This window comes from Podarcis pityusensis (genome assembly GCF_964106645.2).
Source record: "Podarcis pityusensis genome assembly, chromosome: 18".
NCBI lineage: Eukaryota > Metazoa > Chordata > Lepidosauria > Squamata > Lacertidae > Podarcis > Podarcis pityusensis.
Window position 1 is genome coordinate 10,699,786 of NC_138043.1, and position 24,267 is coordinate 10,724,052.

Genomic DNA, 24,267 nt, shown 5'->3' on the forward strand with positions numbered 1-24,267 from the left:
GCGGGAGCGGAGGCGCAGCGGCGGAGCGCCCGGCGCGGCGGCGGCAGCAGCAACTGCGTTTGGATAGGGCGGGGGGGACCTCACTTTCCCTCTGCTCCTGCTCTTTCCCGCTGCTCCTGCTCTGCCCCACTTCCGCGGCCCCTGATGGGCGGGCCCTGGGAGACCCCCTCCCGGCTGCCTCCTTAGGGGACCCCCCACCCAGCGCGGGTGGGGGGCGGGCGCAGGGGTTGCGCGCCCCTGCGCCTTGCGCGCCCTGCCCTATGGAGAGGCGCCGGGCGCTTTGCTGCTGGTGGTGCCTGTCGCTGCTCCTGGCGGGGCAGCCGGCGGCCCGGGGGCACCCGCAGCCGTGCCACATCCTGGCACGGATCGGGCACACCGTGCGCCTGGGCGCCCTGCTTCCCCGCGCGGGCGAAGCCGAGAGCCGGGCGCGCAACGCCCTGGCCCGCGCCAGCCGCACGGCCACCTCCGCGCTGCCCTACAACCTCAGCCTGGAGGTGGTCTCCGGGGCGCCCCGGCAGAGGGACCCGGCCTCGCTGGCCCGCTGGCTGTGCCAGGCGCTGGTGGTGCGCGGAGTGGCCGCCGTGCTCGCCTTCCCCGCGTCCCGCAGGGAGCTGCTCCAGTTGGACTTCGCCGCCGCCTTCCTGGAGATCCCCTTCGTCAGCATCCGGGAAGAGGAGGAAGAGGAGGAGGAGGAGGAAGGTAGAGGGGGACAAAGTGCGAAGACCCCCATGCCCTTCAGGAGCCGGGTAAGGAGAAAAACACCCCCGCTTTTTCATTTAAAAAATCCTCCCCGGTGGAGAGCCTCCTAGGGCAAGAGCAGTCTACCAGCCCACGAGCAAGTAGGCTACAGATTGACTTAGGCAGGGCTTTTTTCCAGCTGGAACTCACCAGAAACCTCTCATGTGGGTGCCATGAGCGTAGCAAGGATTTATGTTGTGGGGTCAGGTTTTATGATTCGGAGGCAGAACTGAGCTCTGTGAAACAACTGGTCAGTTAGTTAAGTATTTGTACTTATTTACTTGATTTAGGGGGTGCAGCTGCCCCCTGCCACCCTTGGCTACGCCCCCATTGCCATTATAAGAGAACAAGGGAGGTGTTCATGGTGAGTTCTGGTGCCTCTTTCTCTATAAAAATAACACTGGATTTAGGGATCATGGAATTGAAGAGCTGGAAGGGTCATCTAGTCCAACCCCCTGCAGTGCAGGAATCCTGCCCACAGCCGTCTAGGGCTCAAATAACCGACCTTCTGGTTGGGTTCCTTGAGTGATGGACCTGGAAGGGACTTTGTGGGTCATGTGGGGCAGTGCCCACCCATCTGTGCAGAAATCGCAGCTTTGATTAGTTATGTGGTTGAACCTCCACCTTCAAGGGCAGTCTACATTGGAGAGGCCTCAGGGACAGGTAGCTAAATGAGGCTGTCATTGCCCTTCAGGAGGAAGGAGGAAGGCATCCCTCCCTGTCAGAGAGCCTGCTCACAGGTGACAGAATTGTAGAGTTGGAAGGAACCTCAAGGCCCCCCCTTGCAGTGCAAGGATCACAGCTTTGCATGGTTGGTGACTGTGAACATCCACAGTCAGGAGCAGTCTATCTTGGAGTCACCCAGCCAGCGCACAGGCTAAACATGGCTATTAATTTAAAATATTTCTCCACCCATCATATGCAAAGTCCACAGCTGGTTACAGCTACATTACGAATGGTAATAACGTAATATGATCTATTATTTTTTATTGTCCTGAAATACTTGTTATTCTTATTACTTGCATAACTCATTAATACTGCTGTGATTGTGGCCGTCGTACCATTTTATAATGCAGTGTTGTGTTCTTTTCTCATAATTCAAGAGTTATTATTACTTACATAACTTATTAATACAACTGTACTGTATTAATTGTATGTAAGGCTACGCATAGGATCATAGCACTGTAGAATTCAAAGGGACCCCCATGGGTCATCTAGCCCAACCCTCTGCAATACAGGAATCATGTCCACTCAGAATTAAGTCCCACTTGAAGCCATGGGGCTTACTCCTGAGTAAGCAGGTAAAGGATTGCAGCCCAAGCGGCTGTTATGTCCGGGGTCAAGCTTACCTGAGGGTCCTGGACGCAGAGGAATGTCTGCAGCTATTAGCTATGATTAATAATCCTTTTATTGCTTTGATCCCTGAGCGTCCGTGTTTGGGAGAAGTCAACCTCTGAGCACCAGAGGCTGGCAAAAGGCAGCAGAGCAGGCGGTCCCTGAGCTGTGAGTACACCTGGCGAACTTCCATTGCAGGGGCAGTCTACCTCGGCTGGAGAGAAAGGACTGGGGAAGGCTGTGAGCCTCCTCCTCCTCCTCCTCCGTCATCAGTGTTGCCAGCTGCCTGTTCGGTCCTCCTTCCCCTTGAGAGGTCGGCTGCATCTGAAGCTGGAAGCTTGAGGGAAATCTGTCGATCGCAAATGCCCATTTTGCACCCGTGCTAAGAGGGAGGTTGTGGATGGATAATAAGTGTTCAAGGATAATCAGGGAAGGATATCCCTTTCCCTGTTTGGCTGGACTAGATGGAGACCTCAACTGGTATTTCTTCTTGAAGTGAACAGAAATATATATTCTAATAATGATGATGATGATGATGAGGTACCCAAGGGTCATCTAGTCCAGCAATGCAGGAATAAAAAATAACAACAGCCCTGTAAGTTCATTGCTTCTGCCCTTAAAAGGTTCTGTCAGCTCCTTATTAGCCTTTGCATTGCAGGGGGCTGGACTGGATGACCTTTGTGGGTCCCTTCCAACTTTATAATGAAACTGAGCCTCTCCATATAGACATAGTCAACCTTTGAGCACCAGCTGCCGGGGACTAGGAAGGCAGCATCGCCTTTATTCCATGTCGGTGTCCTTTCTGAGGACACGGATCTGTCTCCTGTTTGGAAGCAGGATGTGGTCCTTTTGCCCCAATCTCAGCAAGGCCACCCCCCATCCCACCCTGTTCTTATTTTAGAGCAAAAGCCTCTGCATCCATGGGGTATTCTACCCCCTGGTGCTACGGACAAAGAATTAGTGGGCGTCCATTTTGCACCCCACTGTTGGAGACAGGAAACTGGGGTGGGTAAAACACTTCTGTTTCGGGGGAACACACACACACTGAACTTTTCCTTTCCCACACCTGTTCAGTTTGAACCCAATGTTATCCCTACTCAGAGTAGACATACTGAAATGAAAGGCATTGCTTACTCAAGATGATCAGTCCCAGTAAATGAGGCACAACCCAACACGGTAGGTTTTTAAATTGAGGGGGACGATGACTGTCATTAGGCTTTTCGGCTCTCAGCCCAGGACCATCGGCCTGCCTGCTGGCTTTTAATGCCGGTGATTGATGCAAGAGGCGTCCGATCGCCCCGCTCTGGAATAAACAGGCGCAGCTGAGCAGTTGTTCAAAAAAGAACGAAGCCTGTCGATGGGATGTCATGCTCAGACAGGCTCTGGGCCCCGGGCCCCGTTTGTGGCTCATAAATCAAGATAGGAAAGCAGAGGGGTGGGCGGGTGTAATCCTGCCACGGTCCTCTGCCAATTCATGCTGGGAGTCAGTAATCCTCCCATTGAGCTGGTCTGTTTTACAGCTATAGATATAGATACTGGAAGATTCACTTAATAGCTCAGCTGGTTACAGTAAATGCTGAGAACGCCAAGGTTGCAGGTTCGATCCCCGTACGGGGCAGCTGCATTGCAGCGGGTTGGACTAGATAACCCTCAGGGTCCCTTCCAACTCCTCGAGTCTGTGATTCTACATCAATATCCTTCCTCTGTACACATGAGCCCATGCTACTGCATTCCGGTGGCCCAAAGCCACCAGGAACCCCATCTGTGCCAGGCTCTTGGCCGTTCTGCGTTTAATTTCGTTTCTTAACGGAAAAGGATTTGGTAGCACTCGGCCTGGGAAGTTGATTTATATCGGAGGAGACGGTCTAGCTCAGGGCTGCTGGACGCTGGCGGGCAGAGACTCTCTGGGGGTCTCTGGCTGGGAGGGGGTCTCTCTCTGGAGACGCCTCAAACCTGGGACTTTGTGTGTGTGCAAAGGAGGGGACCTCACTGCTGAGCTGTGGGGGCTTTGCCCCCTAAAATGAAAAGATGTTGGTCCTCAAGATTCTGGTTTGAACAGGGTTACCAGAAGCTCAGATCCTTTGGCCCATCAAAATTAGTGTTACCTGCACTAACTGGCAGTGTTTCAGGAAAAGAGAGGCACCCAAGGTTGCCCAGTAAGCTTTGTTGACAGAAGGCAATTCGAACCCAGCGCACTCTGCTTCTTCCTCCACCACTCTACCCATTGCACCGCACCACCTCTGAGAGCTGAGAACCGGCAGCTTTGCTACTGCATAGCTCAGTCTGTAGAGTATGAGGCTCTTAATCTCAGGGTTGTGGGTTCGAGTCCCACATTGGGCGAATGTTTCCTGCGTTGCAGGGTGTTGGACTTGGGGGTCCCACCCACCTCTACAATTCTGCAGTTCTATGTTCTTCATATCCTGGGTCAAAACAGATACCCCCTCCCCCTGGCAAGCAGGCCTAGTACAAAGACTCTGCCCCTTGTTTTCCCAGCAGATGACAGCAAAAAAAATCGGTCATTATTATTTTTTGCAAAACTCGGAGGGAGGCCCCCCCAACTCTCCTTGAATGCATGGGGAATGCAATTGCAGTGGGGATAGGGGAAGAAATTGCTAATCAATATGTGCTGGGGCACCAGGACCTTGTCACTGCAGCAGCCGTCTGTTGCAGTTTCTAGGGACAGCAACACCCCAACAATGCCTGTTGGATTTGGGGAGCAGAAGATAGCCAAATCAGGTGCAAAGATTGGGGTGGAATCTGGTTCCAGCTTTAGAAGGAGTTGGTTGTTTTGTGACACCAAACAAGCTCAGGTCTCCTTATCCATCTTTGCCACTCAAGGCTGCTGTTTGGAAAAATCCAGGAATTATTCCAAGATGATAAATAGTAATATCCTCCCAAGGTCTTGCCAAGATCTGGGGGCAAAGGGAGGGATTTGATTTGATTTGATTCTTTATTTTCTGTTGTTTCCCCTCCTTTCAATTGCGCTGTCTTGTCGCCAGGACATTAGTGATCTCAGAGAATTCCTTCCTCGTCGCTGGTTTCCTTTGGTCCAATTCCCTGCAGCCAATATAGGCAATCTGTATTTTGCTCACAGGTTCTCGATGGGGGAAGGAGGGAGAAAAAAACCAATTCCCTCTCGGCGCAGAAGCAAAAGGCTCGATTTTAAACAGGTTTCCAAATAAACCTGAAAAAGAAAAGCACAGCCTCTTTCAAACATCACATTTTCAGACCTGTGAGGTGCATGTTTCCCAGGGGCTGGATGGAGAGAGGTGCGCTCTTGTGGCATTTAAGCACATAAGAAGTCCAGCTTCCTATCTCCACAGCAGCCAGTCATATGCCTCAAAGGGAAGCCCACAAGCAGAATAATAAGAATAATAAGAATAATAATTTTATTATTTATACTCCACCCATCTGGCTGGGTTGCCCCAGCCACTCTAGGCAACTTCTGACACATAATACCAAACATTAAAACTTCCCCATACAGGGCCTTCTTCAGATGTCTTCTAAAAGTCATTTGTTTATCTCCTTGACATCTGATGGGAGGGCATTCCATAGGGCGGGCGCCACCACTGAGAAGGCCCTCTGCCTGGTTCCCTGTATCCTCACTTCTCACAGTGAGGGAACTGCCGAAACGCCCTCGGAGCTGGACTTCCATGTTTGGGCTGGATGATGGGTATCCTTCAGGTATCCTGGGCCGAGGCCATTGAGGGCTTTCAAGGTCAGCACCAACACTTTGAATTGTGCTCGGAAACGTACTGGGAGCCAATGCAGGTCTTTCAGGACCGGTATTATGTGGTCCCAGTCATCAGCCTGGCTGCCGCATTCTGAATTAGTTGTCATTTTGGAGTCACCTTCAAAGGTAGCCCCACAGAGAGCGCCTTGCAGTAGTCCAAGCGGGAGAAAACCAGAGCATGGACCACTCTGGCAAGACAGTCGGCGGGCAGGTAGGGTCTCAGCCTGCATACTAGATGGAGCTGCCCTGGACACAGAATTGACCTGTGCCTCCATGGACAGCGGTGAGTCCAAAATGACCCCCAGGCTGCGCAGCTGGTCCTTCAGGGGCACACTTACCCCATGCAGGACCAGGGAGTCCCCCACCCCCGTCCACCCCTTGTCCCCCACAAACCAGCACTTGTATCTTGTCAGGATTTAACCCCAATCTGTTAACTGCCATCCATGTGAGAGCAATAGTCTTCTCCCACACTTCTTTACCACTGTTCGAAGGTAGACTTCCTCTGTTCATGCTCCACTGAGCAGTGGCGTAGCGTGGGGGTGCAGGGGGGGCCGGCCGCACCGGCCGCAACATCTGGGGGGGGGCGCGCTCGCACTCGCAGCTCTCTGCCCCTACCTGGCTCACTCACTCTCTCTCACTGCAGTGCTGGCTGTGCGAATCCGATCCACTGGGTCGCCGCCCACTGTGGAGGGGGTGGGTGCCAGGCGTGCGGTGCGGAGAGAGAGCGAGGGACTATCTGGGGGAGGGACAGTGCAGCGGCCGCCCAGCACAGCGCTGAGCGCGGGAGAGAACCACACCAGACCAGACCAGGCACCAGCAAGAAGAAGCTGGCAGCGACGGCAGGTTAGGGGGCGCAAATTACTTGCCTTGCCCCGGGTGCTGACAACCCACGCTACGCTGCTGCCACTGAGGAATCATAAGAAACTCAGAAAAGCCCTGCAGTGGAATCAGGCCAATGGGCCACTTAGTCCAGCCTCCTGTCCTCACAGAGGCCAACCAGATACCCCAAATGGGAAGCCCCCTCCCCCCGCAAGCAAGTGCCACAGCCACTCTCCCCACTTGCCACTCCCAGCAACTTGTGCTCAGAGATAGTGGATGCTGGAGGCAGAACATTTGGCCATCAATAAGTTCTTGCAAAGCCCAGTTTGCACGGCAGGTTTAGCAGCGGTGTTGTAAATTCCCCAAGATCTTTAGAAACGTCCATCCTGCCTTCTTTGCCTCGCTTTTTAGAACGCAACAGCCATTTCTTTGACGCTGCCACACACCCATCCGTCAAGAAGCCCAGCAGGTGTTGAGGTTCCAGCTAAAAAACAAATAAAAAAAAAATACATTTGGCAACTTTTCCGGAGGTTTTTTTCACCTTGACATCGCTCCCTTCTGCCGTGAAAAATAGCCTCGTTATGGAGCAGATAACTTCTGGATCCAAGGTAAAGTGACATCATAGATCTCTCTCCTGCAACAAATGAAAGATGAGTCAACACGGTCATCGCTTGGCAAGGCGAGGTCTCCCATCTGCAGAGGAGAGAGGGAAGGAGTTGGGCTGAAACAGGGTAGAGGTGGCTTCAGGGCTGAGCACGGTTTATGGGGCAACACGAGGAAAGTTAACCTCCCCTTGGCCTGTAGATTTCTCCATGCCTGGTCTCTGAAAGTGCACTTTCTCTCTCCAAATGGAGGCGTTCTTCCATCTCTCAGGCTTTGTTTGGCCCTGATAAGCCACACAACACAGGCAATATAGAACCGTAGAGTTGGAAGGGATCCTAGTCCAACCCCAGGAATGCAGAAAAATGCTGGCATATTATTTATACCCTGGCCCTCTGACTGGGTTGGCCCAGCCACTCTGGGCAGCTTCCAACGTACAGTGGTACCTCTGGATATGAATGGGATCCGTTCCGGAGCCCCATTCGCATCCTGAAGCGAACGCAACCCGTGTCTGCGCGTGCACGGGTTGTGATTCACCGCATCCGTGCATGCACGTGATGTCATTTTGCACGAGTGGCAAAACCCGGATTTAACGCGTTCCATTACTTCCGGGTCGCCACAGAGCGCAACCCGAAAGTGCTCAACCTGAAGCATATTTAACCTGAGGTATGACTGTACAGTCATACCTCGGGTTACAGACACTTCAGGTTGCATTTTTTCGGGTTACATACCCGCCAAAACCCGGAAGTACCGGAACAGGTTACTTCCGGGTTTCGGGGGTCGCGCATGCGCAGAAGCGCTAAATTGCGCTTTGCGCATGCACAGAAGTGCCGAATCGCAACCTGCACCTGCGCAGACGTGCTGCTGCAGTTTGCGAACGCTGCAGATTGTGAATGTACATCCTGCACAGATTACGTTCGCAACCCGGGCGTCCACTGTATATTAAAACATGAAACATTTTTTAAAACTTCCCTATCCAGGGCTGCTTTCAGATGTCTTCTAAAGGTTGTTTAGTTAACTCATCTCCTTGGCTCTGGGGTTGCATTTCTCCATACCTTCCAACATTTTCCCGATGGAAATAGGGACTTCCTAAGGAAAAGTGGGACATTCTGGGGAGAAATCAGAACCTGGGACAGCTTCTGTAAATCCGGGACTGTCCCTGGAAAATAGGGACACTGGGGGGGGGGGGCGTCTGGCCTTGGGGAGAGCCCTTCTCTTGTGAGAGTCATTCATTGAGAGCTTTGGAAACCACCAGTTGACAATGAGGGGCCCACAATTAAAGCTGGATAGCTGTGTCAATCTGCATCCATTTGCCTCAAATTGTCACCTTGTCCTCCCCGCCATTTCACTCTTTGCTAAATAAAAGCAGCCAGAGCCTGTCAGCAGAGAGGAAAATGTTTGCCCAGGGTGACCCCTGGGGTCCCGCTGAGTCTCTCCAAAAAGATAACCGGCTTCCATTAGTAAATAATTGCTTTGCCCACTTACGATCTCAAGGACATCCATTGCAGAGGACTCCCCAAAGCCTCATTCTCAGCAGGGCTGGAGTTGCAGCCGTATATTTATGGGGTAGCAGCGGAGGGGGGTTTGGGGAGGGGGCAGGAGACAGGGGCTTTCCTCCGCCAGGGCATTCCTGGTGATCTTTATCAGCTTTGAGGCAAGAAGGGTTATGATAATTGCATGATCCCACAGTGAGGATCCCCCTCGAGATTTTGCTATGGCCAATTAGTCGCTGCTCCCATTCACTGCTGCTGGAAAGTGTGTCATTTGGGGAGGGGAAGACTCCAGAGGCAGCGCAACGAGAAACTTTCTGGAAGTCTAGCTCACTTTCAAAATTTGGGGGTCGGGGGCTCATCCGCGCTGCACTTTGATAATTTTAGACCCCAGATAAGGCAGCCTTATGGCGGGGGCTCATTGGATCAGAGAGGAGGTGGTGGAGGGGTCTGATGTGGCCCTCAAGACCTCTCCCCCCCCAGCCTCAGGGCTTTCCCCAAGCCACCACCCCCCTCTCCACGGGCCATGCCCCTCACCAGTCCTGCTTTAGTGCTTTTAGCAGCCTGGAAATGTGTCCTTGAGCTCTGAAAATGTGTACCCTCCAACATTTCTCTGATGAAAATAGGTAAAGGGACCCCTGACCATTAGGTCCAGTCACGGACGACTCTGGGGTTGCGGCGCTCATCTCGCTTTATTGGCCGAGGGAGCCGGCGTACAGCTTCCGGGTCATGTGGCCAGCATGACTGAAATATACTCAGAGTCGCAAAGTGATTTCATGCTCTTTATTCAGCTCATAGTGGTGAGGAGGAATAAATGAAAGTCCCCTCAAAGTATCTGCTTTATATACATTATTTACACAATGGGCTGCACATGATTGGCTAATTCCGGAATTCTACTGTAAGCCAATCAGGTTGTGGATTCGCTTCTATCTGGAGAATGATTGGGTGGTTCCTGCCAACCAATCATACTGCTGCATTGTTCTAGGACCAATCAGACTGCTGCATTCTGAATCCTATTGTTCTAGGACCAATCAGACTGCTGCGTTTTGGATCCTATTGTTCTAGGACCAATCAGACTGCTGCAGTTTGGATCCTATTCAACTCAGTACATAACAATGACTAAGCCGCTTCTGGCGAACCAGAGCAGCGCACGGAAACGCCATTTACCTTCCCGCTGGAGTGGTACCTATTTATCTACTTGCACTTTTATGTGCTTTTGAACTGCTAGGTTGGCAGGAGCAGGGTTCTATTCCATCACCACCACCATCATTTTATTATTTATACCCAACCCATCTGACTGGGTTAGCGGCAGTATTTCAATAGAACCTCCATGGCCAGTCAGTGCCTACCTTTGAATACGAGGTCCCATCCCTCCACGGTTTGTGCCATTCCCAAATGTTTCCTTTTCCTACAGAGACGGGCACCAGCAGCTCCTATTTGTGTGGTGTCATCTTGCAAACCTCCGCCAGGGCTTCCATCCAGCCCACAAATCTCTCTTGCAGCAGAGTTGCCACCCAGAGTCCGGAGCCTGAGTTAACTTTGGAAAAGCTGCGTGGGCACTTTCCGTTTTCCTCCTGCCTCCTGTCCAAAGCCATATAAATGATGGTTGAACTCGGAGAGTAGGTTTTTATTGTGCTGTATTTCCTCTGTCTCCAGACAGTCTATTAGAAAGTTCTGGACATGGGCAGCTGGGGCTGGTGGTTCTCCTTGGGACTTGGCTGAAGCAGCAAAGTCGGCCGAAGGAGGAGATCTGGTGGGCTGGACAGCCCTGTTTTAAAGCCAGGATACCTCAGTCAGTAGAGCATAAGACTTTCAATCTCAGGGTCCTAGGTTTGAGCCCCATGTTGGGCAAAAGTCGATTCGAATAGATGGCCCTCATGGCTCCTTACAACTCTACAATTCCATGAGGAACAAAAATGAATTTACAAGGGATGGAGAAACACCTCTGTTCAGAAGAGACATTGCCTCAATATTTCCTGCCGCATGCAAGAGACAAAGGAACACCTCTATTTTAAAAGAGCAATTCTCCGGGAGGTGGAAGAATGCCTCTGTTTCGAACATGGTTTCCCAAATTTGGGTCCCCAGCTGTTGTTGGACTACAACTCCCATCATCCCTAGCTAGCAGGTATGGTGGGAATTGTAGTCCAAAAACAGCCGGAGACCCCAATTTGGGAAAACCCTGATTTAGAAGAGGCAGAACACTTTTTCAACCAGGCCTCTGCAGACCGAATGAGCTGCTTACATCAAACAGAATTAGGATCTCTTGCTTGGTCGCTATTTCGTTCCAGTTTCTGATTGCAGGGTGCTAATGGTTTCCACTGTGACCTTTTCATTTTGTGTGTGTGGCTCTGTGGAACTCCCTGCCTCTTGAGAGCAAGCAGGCACCATAGAACCCTGCATTAATCCCTACGCTCTTTTCAGATCTATTTGCTTAGCTAGCAACTGACATTTCACATGTGATGATAGTCTTCATGGGATGTGGTTACCGTTTCCAATTCCATTAACCACCCACCTCAGTTTCCTGCATCACCCACAAACACAGGCACATTTTCTTTCGTGTATTTCATTGTGTTTATCAATCACCTCCCATTAAAGCATCCCAAAGTGATAAACACTTTTTTTATTAAGAAAAACAGTAATGAAAACATCAATAAGTGTGTCTCAAGGCGCTCAGTGGAGACGACCTTGATGTGATCGTACCAGCTCTGGGCTGGCGATTCGTCTTTCTGAGCATTGCTCCTCTTCCACCCCCAGTGTTCAACAACGCATGTGCGCATGAGGGAAGGCGTCCTGAACCAACCGTGCGTACTCTCACGCCTCGTGCTGGAATCATGCTTTATTTTTATTTATTTTTAGGGGGACGGCTGTAGCTTGGCGTTCCGACTCACTATTAGGCAGCTCAATTTGCTCCAGTTTGAAAATCAGAATGATGAGGTCCGGAACCTTGACTTGGTGTGTAAAAGAAGGGTTGTGAGTCGCTGGCACAGAGCGCAGGCCAGTCTTGTAGAACGTCCCAGAGCAACATGGGACTCGGGTGGGGTGAGGAGATGATACCCAGTGCCAGGGCGCTTGCTTGGCATGTAGAACGTTCAACCCCAGTGGCATCTTCAGGTAGGGCTGGGAAATTTCCCTAATTCTGAAACCCTGGAGGGCTGTTGCATACCCTGAAAATAGGGGCATCCTATTCCATCATAACAACAACAACAACAACTTTCTTTTAAAAAAAAAATATATATATTTATTACTTTTCCAAAAATTTAAACACTAAAAAGACAATACAATGCAATACATTAAAACAAAAACAATAAAATAAATCAAACAATTTCATTATCCCATCTTTCATTCACTTATTTCCACGACCTCCTCACACCTCCCTTTTTGTATTCCACTTCTGTTAATTATTTCAGCAATTCCTTTCCATCTTCCTCTATTTTCTATCCTATAATTATCTTAACTCATTCTAACCTTATTTTTTCCTTTAATGCTCTATTATTCTATTTATACTTAATTCCTTATAACGTTTCTACTAAAGCCATGTAACTTCATTCCAACATTTTTCTAACATTCATTAATTTTACAGTATTTCTGTAGATAATCTTTAAATTTTTTCCAATCTTCTTCCACCGACTCTTCTCCCTGATCTCGGATTCTGCCAGTCATTTCCGCCAGTTCCATATAGTCCATCAACTTCATCTGCCATTCTTCCTGGGTGGGTAAATCTTGTGTCTTCCAATATTTTGCGATGAGTATCCTTGCTGCTGTTGTTGCATACATAAAGAAAGTTCTATCCTTCTTTGACACCGATTGGCCGACCATGCCCAGGAGAAAGGCCTCTGGTTTCTTCAGGAAGGTATATTTGAATACCTTTTTCATTTCGTTATAAATCATCTCCCAGAATGTCTTAATCCTTGGGCATGTCCACCAAAGGTGAAAGAATGTGCCTTCAGTCTCGTTACATTTCGAACATTTATTGTCGGGCAAATGGTAAATTTTTGCAAGCTTGACTGGTGTCATGTACCACCTATAAATCATTTACATTAAGTTTTCTCTTAGGGCATTACATGCCGTAAATTTCATACCTGTGGTCCATAACTGTTCCCAGTCAGCCATCATTATGTTATGCCCAACATCTTGTGCCCATTTAATCATAGCTGATTTCACCGTTTCATCCTGAGTGTTCCATTTCAACAGCAAGTTATACATTTTTGACAAATTCTTAATTTTGGAATCTAACAATTCTGTTTCCAATTTTGATTTTTCCACCTGGAAACCAACTTTTTTGTCCAAACAACTTTTTTGTCCAAAGAACTTTCTTATTCATATCGTGTTCAGCCGGCTGGGTTGGCCCAGCCCCTTTGGGCGGTTTCCAACATATATAAAAATACAATAAAACATTTGAAAACTTCCCTATCCAGGGCTGTTGTCAGATGTCTTCTAAAGCTTGTATGGTGACTTATCTCCTTTGCTCGGGGGTTGCATAACTACATACCCACCAACATTTCTCCTATGAAAATAGGGGTGTCCAATGGGAAAGTAGGGATCAAATCAGAAACTGGGATGGCTTCTGTAAATCTTGGACTTTTCTGGGGGAATAGGGACACTTGTAGGATCTGCGTAGATCAGTGGTTCTCAAAGGCTGTGGCAGGATGACTCTTGCAGTCCCTTCCAACTCAACAATTCTATGATTCTCTGTTCCTATATAACTGCATTTTTTTATACTTTCTGAATGCCCCATGATTATATGATAAATTAGTGGTGTTCTTGGTTATTAATCAAGTACTGCTATGAGCTGTTGTTGTAGTAGTAGTAGTAATAATAATAATAATAATAATAATAATAATAAATTATTTATACCCTGCCCACTCTGAGCAGCTTCCAGCAAAAGATTAAAAATACATTAAAACACCAGTCATTAAAAACTTCCCTAAACAGGGCTGCCTTCAGATGTCTTCTAAACGCCAGATAGTTGTTTATTTCTTTAAGGGCGTTCCACAGTGTTTTTTATTTGTTTCTTTTTGTTTTCCAATGCTTCAAATTTTAATTCTCGAAGTGTCACCCGGAGAAGAAAAGTTTGAGAACTGCTGGTGTGGATAATACTGAGCTAGATGAAGAAGGTTCATAGAATCCTAGAGCTGGAAGGGACATGGGGGTCATCTAGTCCAACCCCCCTGCAATGCAGGGATATTTTGCCTTACATGGGCCTTGAACCCACAACCCTGAGTCTCTTGCTCTACCGACTGAGGAGAGGGCTACCTGTGGCTGCTAGACAGGTTGGCTATGCTCTCCACCCCCCATGGAGGCAGCGATGCCTCTGAACTCCAGCTGCTGGAAATGGCAGGAGGGGAGAGAGTTGGTCTTGTGTTCGAATCTTGCTTGCGGCCACTGTGAGAACAGGACGCTGGACTAGATGGGCTTGATCCAGAAGGGATCTTCAGACGTAAAGAGCCAGATGGTCCAGCAGCCTTTTGCCCACATTCATGATTCTGCAAGGCACCCCTCCTTTCCCGATGAGAGGAGGGGGATTTCAAACATCCCACCCTCCTAAAAGTCCACCTCTCTTTTCCATCTCTGGCACAGGTGAGCTTAAACTCTGCTGACCTCTAGTGGCCGCCTGCCTCTTTGCTCTGCTTCCAGCTGGGGGCTCACCTATTTTTTATTATTATTATTATTATTATTATTATTAGCCACTCATCTGACTGGGTTGTCCCAGCCACCAAAGAAGAATGGCAGCTGAAATTGATAGAACATGTAGAACTGGCAAGTTTGACGTGCAAAAGTTAGAGATAAGAAAGAGACCGGTTTTTAAAGGTGATAGGAAAATGTCCGCAGAATACTTAAAAACTCAGTGTAAAATATGTTAAAATGCAAGTAGGGTTTGAGAGAGAACAGCAGTGGGGGTGCACTTTCCATTTTTCTTTTGTGGTAAGGGCAAGGTCTATAGCAGGCATAGGCCAACTCAGCCCTCCAGATGTTTTGGGACTACAACTCCCATCATCCCTGACCACTGGTCCTGTTAGCTAGGGATGATGGGAGTTGTAGTCCCAAAAGCATCTCGAGGGCCGAGTTTGCCTATGCCTGGTCTATAGTAACTATAACATGCAGCATAAATTGAAATTCTGGGGGAACCCTGGAGGGAGGGAGAGGAAGTCGCAGGTGGAATGATTGATTGCTAAACTTGAAATGATGTTGAATTGTTGAATTCTGCGTGTGTGTGTGTATGTAATAAAAACCTATGAGACAGCTGTGGAATAGCCAGCTTCATATAAGCAACATGCTTAAGTCTAATTAATGCATGATGGAGTTAGTATTTATTCATTTATTAGATTTTTATACCACCCTTATCATAAGATCTCAGGGCAGTTCACGGAATAAAATACAGGATAAAAACAAGTAAATAATTGAAACAAAACAGCAACCCCCTCTTCCTGTAGACACATTAAAAAGGCTGTAGAATATTAATCAGCCTGTAGAATATTAATCAGGTCTTACAATTTTAATCACAATTTAAAAAAAAAAAAAAGAGTTCCATGCTGGGTTGCCAGAACAGAACTGAACAGGCTTAGGATCCAGTCTAAGTCCCCCCTCTCTGGTCCAGGATGAACAAATTATGCCTGTATATATTTGACTGTCCTGGGATTGGGGATTTACAGCTGGCCAAACAGGAATCAGCCAGCTGAGCTGGAGATCCACTGAATCCTAAGCTAGATCCCTGCGGATCTTGCCATAGAATCGCCCCTTAAGTGGGAGGTGGGATTTTGGGTTTGTTTTTTATTATGCATTTTGCTTTTTTATCTCGTAATTTTCTGTTGCAAACCACCCCGAGATCTATGGACGAAAGGCGGTATACAAATTTTATGCATAATAAATAATAATAATAAAACCAAATTCCTTACTGGTGCCGTGAAGCAAATACCACCCTCTCCTGCGTTGTTGCCGACTGAGATCCCAGCAGCAGATTTTTATTTTTTTTAATTTTAAATAAACAATTCAACAACATTTCAAATTTAGCAATCAGTCATTCCACCTGTGACTTCCCCTCCCTCCCTCCCTCCCTCCTTCCATGGTTCCCTCAAAAATTAAATTTATGCTGCAATGTCATAGTAACTCTAGACCTTCACCTAATCTCACTATACAAACAAAAAGTCCACCCCCGCCGCTGTTCTCACTCAAATCCTATTTGCATTATAACATTTTTACAGTGAGCTTTTCAGTATTCTGCAAACATTTTCCAACCTTCTTTAAAACCGGTCTCTTTCTGATCTCTAATTTTCCACGTCAAAACTTGCCAGTTCTACATATTCCGGCTGCCATTCTTCTTTGGCAGGTACCACCTCCTTGTGCCATTTTTGTACGCATAATATTTGTGTTGCAATGGTTGTGTAAAGAAATAACTCTCTTCTCCGTGGGCCCCCCTTGTTTCTCTTTTATATATATATATATATAAATTATTAGTTTTTTAACATATCATTTTCAACAGTAATTAAACATACTTTTACACCTTATTCAATTTTTTTGACTTCCATCAATCCTGTCTGAAAATTTTCCAGTCTAATCTCTTAGTATGCATTTCTTAACTTCCTTATTACATTTCAAACTCATAATCAATATCTCTCTCTTTTGCTACTTGGTAACACTTCGTATGGGACGTGGGTGGCGCTGTGGGTTAAACCACAGAGCCAAGGACTTGCTGATCAGAAGGTCGGCGGTTCGAATCCCCGCAATGATGGGGTGAGCTCCCGTTGCTCGGTCCCTGCTCATGCCAACCTAGCAGTTCGAAAGCACGTCAAAGTGCAAGTAGATAAATAGGTACCGCTCCAGCGGGAAGGTAAACGGTGTTTCCATGCGCTGCTCTGCTTCGCCAGAAGTGGCTTAGTCCTGCTGGCCACATGACCTGGAAGCTGTACGCCGGCTCCCTCGGCCAGTAGAGTGAGATGAGCGCCACAACCCCAGAGTCAGTCATGACTGGACCTAATGGTCAGGGGTCCTTTTACCTTTAACACTTCATATATTGCTCCTTAGAAAACTTCTTGTAGTCCTACTAGCGTAATTTGCTGAATCCAGTTGCTCTTCAAATAATTTAAACCCCCCCCCCTTGTTTCTCATCCTTCCCGGATCAGAACCCCTTCCACCTTCACATGGACCGGAGCAACGACTTTGAGACGCTCCTGGAGCTGCTGGCTAACATATTCCGCTCCAACAAATGGCGCGAGGTCACCTTGGTGCTGTGCCAGGCCTGGGACGTCCCTGCCTTTGTGGACCTGTGGAGCAGCTACGCTGAGCTGGAGAGGACGGCCGTGGTGGACCTGAGCTTCCACGAGGAGAAAGAGGCCACCCGCCTCCTGCGCCGCCACTTGGAGGAGTACCGGGAACTTCCCGGCCCCGCTCTGCTCTTTGGCTGCAATGCCCGCCACTCCCAGCTGGTCTTCCGGACGGCCAGGGACCTTGGGGTGCTCCAGGAGTTTCACTGGGTGCTGGGGCAGCCCCAGAATGTGGACGAGCTTCGGACGGAAGGGCTGCCCCTGGGGCTCTTAGCCTACGGGGAGGTGGGCAGGCCGTCCCTGGAGCAGTTCGTCCACGACGCAGTGGAGCTGGTGTCGAGCGCCATCTCCAGGGCCGTTTACGTCCGCCCGGACCTCGCCCTCATCCAGAACATGGTGAACTGCAACGACAAGCACACCGTCGCCTCCGAGTCCTCAGGGCGCTACCTCTCCCAGTGAGTAAGCCGGGGGTCCCAGAAATTTGTGGTGGCTAGGGGGAGGACGAAAAAGCATTTTAGAAGACCTGTGGCCAGTGCGAGTTCCCATTCTCAGCAGACTGAGAAGGGGCACTCATCCAGAGGTGCAACAGGCAGGTGATTGAGCTTCACCTCTGCATGGATTGGGTGATGCCTGACACAGAGGCAAGCCCAAAACAAGGACCTGTCAAGAGATGTGACAGGCTAAGAATGGGGATTCTTCCAGAGATGCAACAGGCAGCCTCTCCTGTGGGCAGGTGATTCCATTTCTTCTTTGCAGGAATGGAGGTGATCTGGTCTGGCAAGCCCTGACTCATACAGAGTTGCAACGGGCAGCTGCCTGTCAGGACTGGCACCTGTACTGCATCCCTGCAGAGGGAGAGAATGACTGATCCAATTATGCCCAGAATAGAGATGGCGTCATGGAGGCTGAGTGGTAGGAGGCAGGCCCAGATCGGCAGGCTCCTTTGGGAACCTGGGTGCTCCTCATCAGGAGGAGCTTGCACTCACTGCCTGTTAACCCCTGAGACAGTTTTAAGGCTCTGCTACTACCACAAGTTAACATCCAACTATTGCATCACGGCCAAGCGGGAATGTCATGCTCCTGCTCCCCTTTCTCTCTCTTGTGGCAGGTAGTTCCACAAGTTTATATATACAACCAATGCAGCCTATTATTATTATTTAAATTTTATTAACATATAAAACACATACATATACATTTACACAATTACACAATACATGTACACAACATACTGCCTTATATTCATAACATAAAACATACCTACATTACTCTATATAATGCCTATCTATACTGTACATATCAACATACCTACACACCTGCCCCACACGGACACCCACCAAGTGACTTGACTTCCAGCCGTTCTTGTTACGCTATTTTTCCCCCCAACTAGCTTAAACACATTTCATTACTTCTTTAATCTCTTCTTCTATCTTAACTTTACTCTCCTTTCACTCTAATCATTTTCTGGATTCACTCAGTATCTGTCAGAATTTCTACCTTTTCCACATAAATTTTGATGTATTCCTTAAAGATAGCCCACTCCTTATTCACTTTTTGTACCATATCTCCTCTTATCCTCCCTGTTAGTTTGGCAGTATGGAAGTATTCCATCATTTTAGATAACCAGTCTGTTTTAGTTGGGACGCTGCTGCTTTTCCAATTTTTGGCAATCAATAACCTTGCCGCTGTAGTTGCATACATAAATATTGGTCTGACCATTCTTTTTATTTCCTCTGACATGATGCCTAGAAAAGATTCTGGGTTTTTTTCAAATGAAAATCTAAACATCTTTTTCAATTTGTTATAGATATTTTCCCAGAATCCCACTATCTCTTTGCACTCCCACCACATATGTAGAAAGTTTCCTGCCCCATTGTTGCATCTCCAACAGACATCACTACAGTTTTTATACATTTTTGCCAGTCTGACCGGGGTCAGGTACCATCTATATTGCAATGGGAATGGCTGTGGAAAAAAGATATCAAATTTACAGCATGTTATAATTTAAGAGAGAATGTAATTTAAGAGAGAATGCAGCGTATCTTACCAGGAACCCAGCCTCCTGCTTTCCTCTCCCTCCCTCCCTCTTTCTCTCGGTTCCAGGTTTTTAGCCAACACGTCCTTCCGCGGCCAGACGGGGGAGGTCTTTGTGCACAACACGTCCCGCGTCCACACAGATCGCCACTACAAAGTTTGGAGCCTCCTGAGGGACTCTGTGGGGCAGCCCACCTGGGTGACGGTGGGGACCTGGAAAGGGGGCGAGATGGAGGTGGAGGAGGGGACGTGGCCCCAGCACCTGCAGCGCAGGAACCAGGCAGAGGGGTTTTGCCGCATGAAACTGCGCGTGGTGACCTTGGTAGAGCACCCTTTCGTCTTCACCAGGGAGGTGTGTACGAACCAGAAAGTGCCTGCATTTATTCAAAAGCCTTTTTTAAAAAAAGCAATCTTGTTTACGTCAGCGGTAAGAGGTGTGGGTTAATGTGCACAACAGCCAGTCATTGTGCAACATTCCTCACAGCCTCTTGGACCTTATACACAACGGCTGGGAAATGTACCAAAAGAAAAAAGAAAAAAGCAGTCAAAATACGCATGCTCCCCAAGGCCTGCTGGTAATTGTCTACACTGACAAGGAAATGTGCAAAGTCCCCTCTCCATGGACATGTTATGTGCACATTCTCTAGGAAGGCTGGTCAATGTGCAGAATGACTGGCTGTTAACGCACATTAACCACTCACAGAGGAGGATGTCCATCCAAGTCAGACTCAGAGGAGTTCCACTTTCTTAAACTGGTCATGCCCATTGATTTCAGCGGACCTACTCTGAGTAGAACACAACCCAAGAGGACGAGGAGACAGAGCCATCATTTTAAGCCAAACTTCCTTGCTGAGCTAGGGCAGGGGTTTTCAACCCGTGTTCTGTGGCACCCTGGGGTGCAGCGGGCATCACTGTCCTCTGTCCCTCTTCTCTTCCCTTCCCTTCCTCCTCTGATGCCCTCTTGCCCCTCTGCCTCCCAAAGGCTTGCACAGCTGTTTAGTGCAGCAGCCCTGGCTACAAGCTCCCCGTGCGAATGGTGCCTCTGGGGCTGGCCAGGGGGTGCTGGGCGCCAGGAGCTGAGGCAGCCTTGGAGTAAGTAAGCAAGCAAGCAAGCAAGCAAGCAAGCAAGCGGATGAGGGAGCCCAGTCAGCCAGTTGGGAATGGACAGACGAGTGGGCAGCTGGGCAGCCAGGCAGGCAGGCAGGCACTGTGCTGGCCTTTCTTGTGCTTGCTGCGTGCCAGGCCTGCCTGGGAGCTGAGTGCCCAGTGCTCAGAAGAGGAGCTTTCCCGCCTTGCAGGCCTGGCAGCACCCACTGCTGCCTCCCAAGTTAATGTCAGGAGATCAGCCTACACTCGAGTAGGACCCTGGCAGAGACACATGCCCGACTGGCATGTTGCTTAGTGAGCAGGGGGAGTCAGTGGCAGAAGCTGAAGCAGGAGAGGAGGGGAGGCCAGGAGGCAGAGATGGTGAAGAGTCACGGGTGTCTCCCCCTCCTCCTGCAACAAGCTCCCCTCCCTGCTTGTCTCCCAGGACCAGGAGGGGCATGAAAAGTGCAGAGGGGAGGTTGGCTGCACGCAGATGCAGTCTCCAGTTGCTTGGGGAAAACCCTGGAGAGGAGAGGATTTAAATGGCTATGGGTGGCTTTCAGTCTTGGCAACTGATCCATGGGGCAAGACCTAGTGGGGGTGAACTGCTGTGCTCATCAGTCTGTGCAGATCGTGTTTTTGCTGGTAAAGAGTTAACTCCAACTTGCACAGTGTGATTTATTGCTGGCTGGCTCCTGACATCTAAGAGAGAAAGAGAGAGAGAGAGAGAGAGAGAGAGAGAGAGAGAGAGAGAGAGAGAGACATACTAATCTGTGGTTTATGCAGGTGGATGAAGAAGGCAACTGTCCTGCTGGCCAGCTGTGTCTAGACCCCCGAACCAACGACTCGGGCGTGCTGGACACCCTCTTTGATGAGCTCAACTCCGAGAACGGCTCAGTCCCTGCCGAGTACCGGAAATGCTGCTACGGCTACTGCATCGACCTCCTGGAGAAGTTGGCCGAGGACCTCCCCTTTGACTTTGACCTCTACATCGTGGGGGACGGGAAGTACGGGGCCTGGAAGAACGGCCGCTGGACAGGGCTGGTGGGGGACCTCCTGAGCGGGACGGCCCACATGGCAGTGACGTCCTTCAGCATCAACTCGGCCCGCAGCCAAGTGATCGACTTCACCAGCCCCTTCTTCTCCACCAGCCTGGGCATCCTGGTGAGGATCCGGGACACGGCGTCTCCCATTGGAGCCTTCATGTGGCCGCTGCATTGGACGATGTGGGTGGGCATCTTTGTGGCTCTCCACCTGACCGCCCTGTTCCTCACCCTCTACGAGTGGAAGAGCCCCTACGGGATGACCCCCCACGGGCGCAACCGCATGAAGATCTTCTCCTACTCCTCAGCGCTCAACCTCTGCTACGCCATCCTCTTTGGGCGAACCGTCTCCAGCAAGACCCCCAAGTGTTGGACCGGGCGCTTCCTGATGAACCTCTGGGCCATCTTCTGCCTCTTGGTCCTTTCCAGCTACACCGCCAACCTGGCTGCCGTGATGGTGGGAGAGAAGACCTTCGAGGAGCTGTCTGGGATTCACGACCCCAAGGTCAGTGCAGGGTTTGGTAACCTCTGAGTGCTGCCATTTGCTGGCCTTGCATGGCACTGCCTGCTGCACAGTGCCACCTAGTGGCTCTTGCACGACACTGCCTGCTGCACAGCTCCACCTAGTGGCCCTTGCACAGCACTGTCTGCTCCGCAGCTCCACCTAGTGGCCCTTGCACGGCACTGCCTGCTCCGCAGCTCCACCTAGTGGCCCTTGCATGGCACTGCCTGCTGCACAGCGCCACCTAGTGGCCCTTGCACGGCTCTGCCTGCTCCGCAGCTCCACCTAGTGGCCCTTGCACGGCTCTGCCTGCTCCGCAGCTCCACCTAGTGGCCCTTGCACGGCTCTGCCTGCTCCGCAGCTCCACCTAGTGGCCCTTGCATGGCACTGCCTGCTCCGCAGCTCCACCTAGTGGCTCTTGCACGACACTGCCTGCTGCACAGCTCCACCTAGTGGCCCTTGCATGGCACTGCCTGCTCCGCAGCTCCACCTAGTGGCCCTTGCACGGCACTGCCTGCTCCGCAGCTCCACCTAGTGGCCCTTGCATGGCACTGCCTGCTGCACAGCGCCACCTAGTGGCCCTTGCACGGCTCTGCCTGCTCCGCAGCTCCACCTAGTGGCCCTTGCACGGCTCTGCCTGCTGCACAGCTCCACCTAGTGGCCCTTGCCATTTATACAACTAATGCCGTAGTCCAGCTGTTGCTCCCAGACCACAACCTCAGAGTTGGGAGGGACCCCAAGGGTCATCTACCCCAACCCCATGCGATACAGGAATCTCAAATTAAGATTTTAAGTCTGCTTGCTTCTATTAAAAAAAAAAACCCACCATGTGGTCCCTGTTTTGCTTTTTGGCAGCTGCACCATCCTTCACAAGGATTCCGATTTGGGACTGTCTGGGAGAGCAGTGCGGAGGAATATATCAAGAAGAGTTTCCCAGACATGCACGAATACATGCGGCGGCTGAGTGTCCCCACGACCCCCGCGGGCATCAAAATGCTCAAGTGAGTTGGGGGTGGAGTGGGTGGGAAAACTCGGTTTAGTTTGCATTTGAAGGGAGACCGACCAAATCAACACTCCCCCCCCCCCAAGAAATATGCAAGCTGAAACAAACCCATCTTTTGAAATTGTGCTGCCAGCACAGCCAGGAGAGGTACCGTTGGAAAGGTAAGATAGATACACGAGCGTAGTCCCCTTCTGTAATCAAGTACATAAATAAAAATACTTAACTAAAAGCAGAAATTGTAGAAAGGTTTTGACAGATTTTTCTGAGCACTTGGGGTCAAAAGAAAGTAATTTGAAACAACGGTTGTGGAGACATTTCATTCCGAATCTGCTAGACAAAGCCAGATAAAGAGTAATGAGTTGGGTGTCTTTCCCCCCACGACATACGGTAAATCCTGGCTACACCCATGGCTAGATAGGTAGATAGTTGGGGTGTATGGGGTAATAATGGGATAGATAGATAGTTAGGGGAGGGGTAATAATAATAATAATAATAATAATAATAATAATAATAATAAAGTGGTGATGTGGGTTAAACTACAGAGCCTAGGACTTGCCGATCAGAAGGTCGGTGGTTCGAATCCCTGCAACGGAGTGAGCTCCCGTTGCTCGGTCCCTGCTCCTGCCAACCTAGCTGTTCGAAAGCACATCAAAGCGCAAGTAGATAAATAGGTACCTCTCTGGCGGGAAGGTAAACGGCGTTTCCGTGCACTGCTCTGGTTCGCCAGAAGCGGCTTACTCATGCTGGCCACATGACCCGGAAGCTGTACACCGGCTCCCTCGGCCAATAAAGCGAGATGAGCGCCGCAACCCCAGAGTCGGTCACAACTGGACCTAATGGTCAGGGGTCCTTTACCTTTTAATAGTAATGATAATAATAATAATAATTGGACGAGACCAAATGTGGGTCCAGGAGTCAAGAAGGCAGGTGCCTTTGCTGTGTTCTTTTCGGCGCCTGCTAAAAACATGCCCGTTTAAAAAGGGGTTTCTGTACATGCTGTGGAGGAAGTGAGGGGCAGGTGGGGCTCATCCACCACAGAAGGGAGCCCATCTAGGAGAAGGAAAACTCTGACCCTAAACCTCCGCTGCTTGCGGGATATCTTCAGAAGAACAGGCTTAGCAGTAAATCCTACACAAATGCAGAGTGGAGTCCCTAAGGTGGTTGAATGGTGCCTTGCACGCCTCCTTCCGGCAACTCCTGCAGCCAGTAGGTAACCAAACCAACCCCTGTGTTGCAAAGAGAACGTCAGCAATGTCCAGGCAACACGATGACCATATACATATGCAATGGACAATCTTTATAGAATTCCTTCAAACCATAACAAAATGAAATCTTTAGTCTCAAAGTCTCTGAAAATCTTTAAATGAAGTGAGGTACCAGACTGTGTATGATGAAAGACAAGCTGTGAAGCTTTGTGTATACAGCCAATATGATGTCCCACACTGAACAGTGATTCCGGATATTGACTACTGTTTCGCAGAATTCTTTGTCAGCGTGGTGGGAGGATATAGAATTGCTTCATAAACCCATCTTATTTCGAATGAATGTATGTAAATGAAAATATCAAATGCTGTGGAACAGTGCTCATGTAATAATGTAGTCACTGCTCACGTCTTCCTTGTTTTCCTT

General features: G+C 49.5%; 1 protein-coding gene across 2 annotated transcripts in view; it reads left to right on the plus strand.

Moving 5' to 3' along the window:
• Positions 1–260: 260 nt before the first annotated feature.
• The window catches only part of GRIN3B (glutamate ionotropic receptor NMDA type subunit 3B), a gene marked incomplete at its 5' end in the record, with an annotated part of 43,920 nt that continues 19,913 nt past the window's right edge, over positions 261–24,267 (plus strand). The window contains 5 exons of one of the 2 annotated variants that reach the window (XM_080988785.1): positions 261–746; positions 16,833–17,428; positions 19,074–19,356; positions 20,877–21,638; positions 22,491–22,636. In XM_080988785.1, the coding sequence (XP_080844911.1) occupies positions 261–746; positions 16,833–17,428; positions 19,074–19,356; positions 20,877–21,638; positions 22,491–22,636 (2,273 nt within the window). Of the gene's footprint in view, positions 747–1,622; positions 1,697–16,832; positions 17,429–19,073; positions 19,357–20,876; positions 21,639–22,490; positions 22,637–24,267 lie in introns of those variants that run through there. The other variant, XM_080988786.1, reaches the window with a different exon arrangement.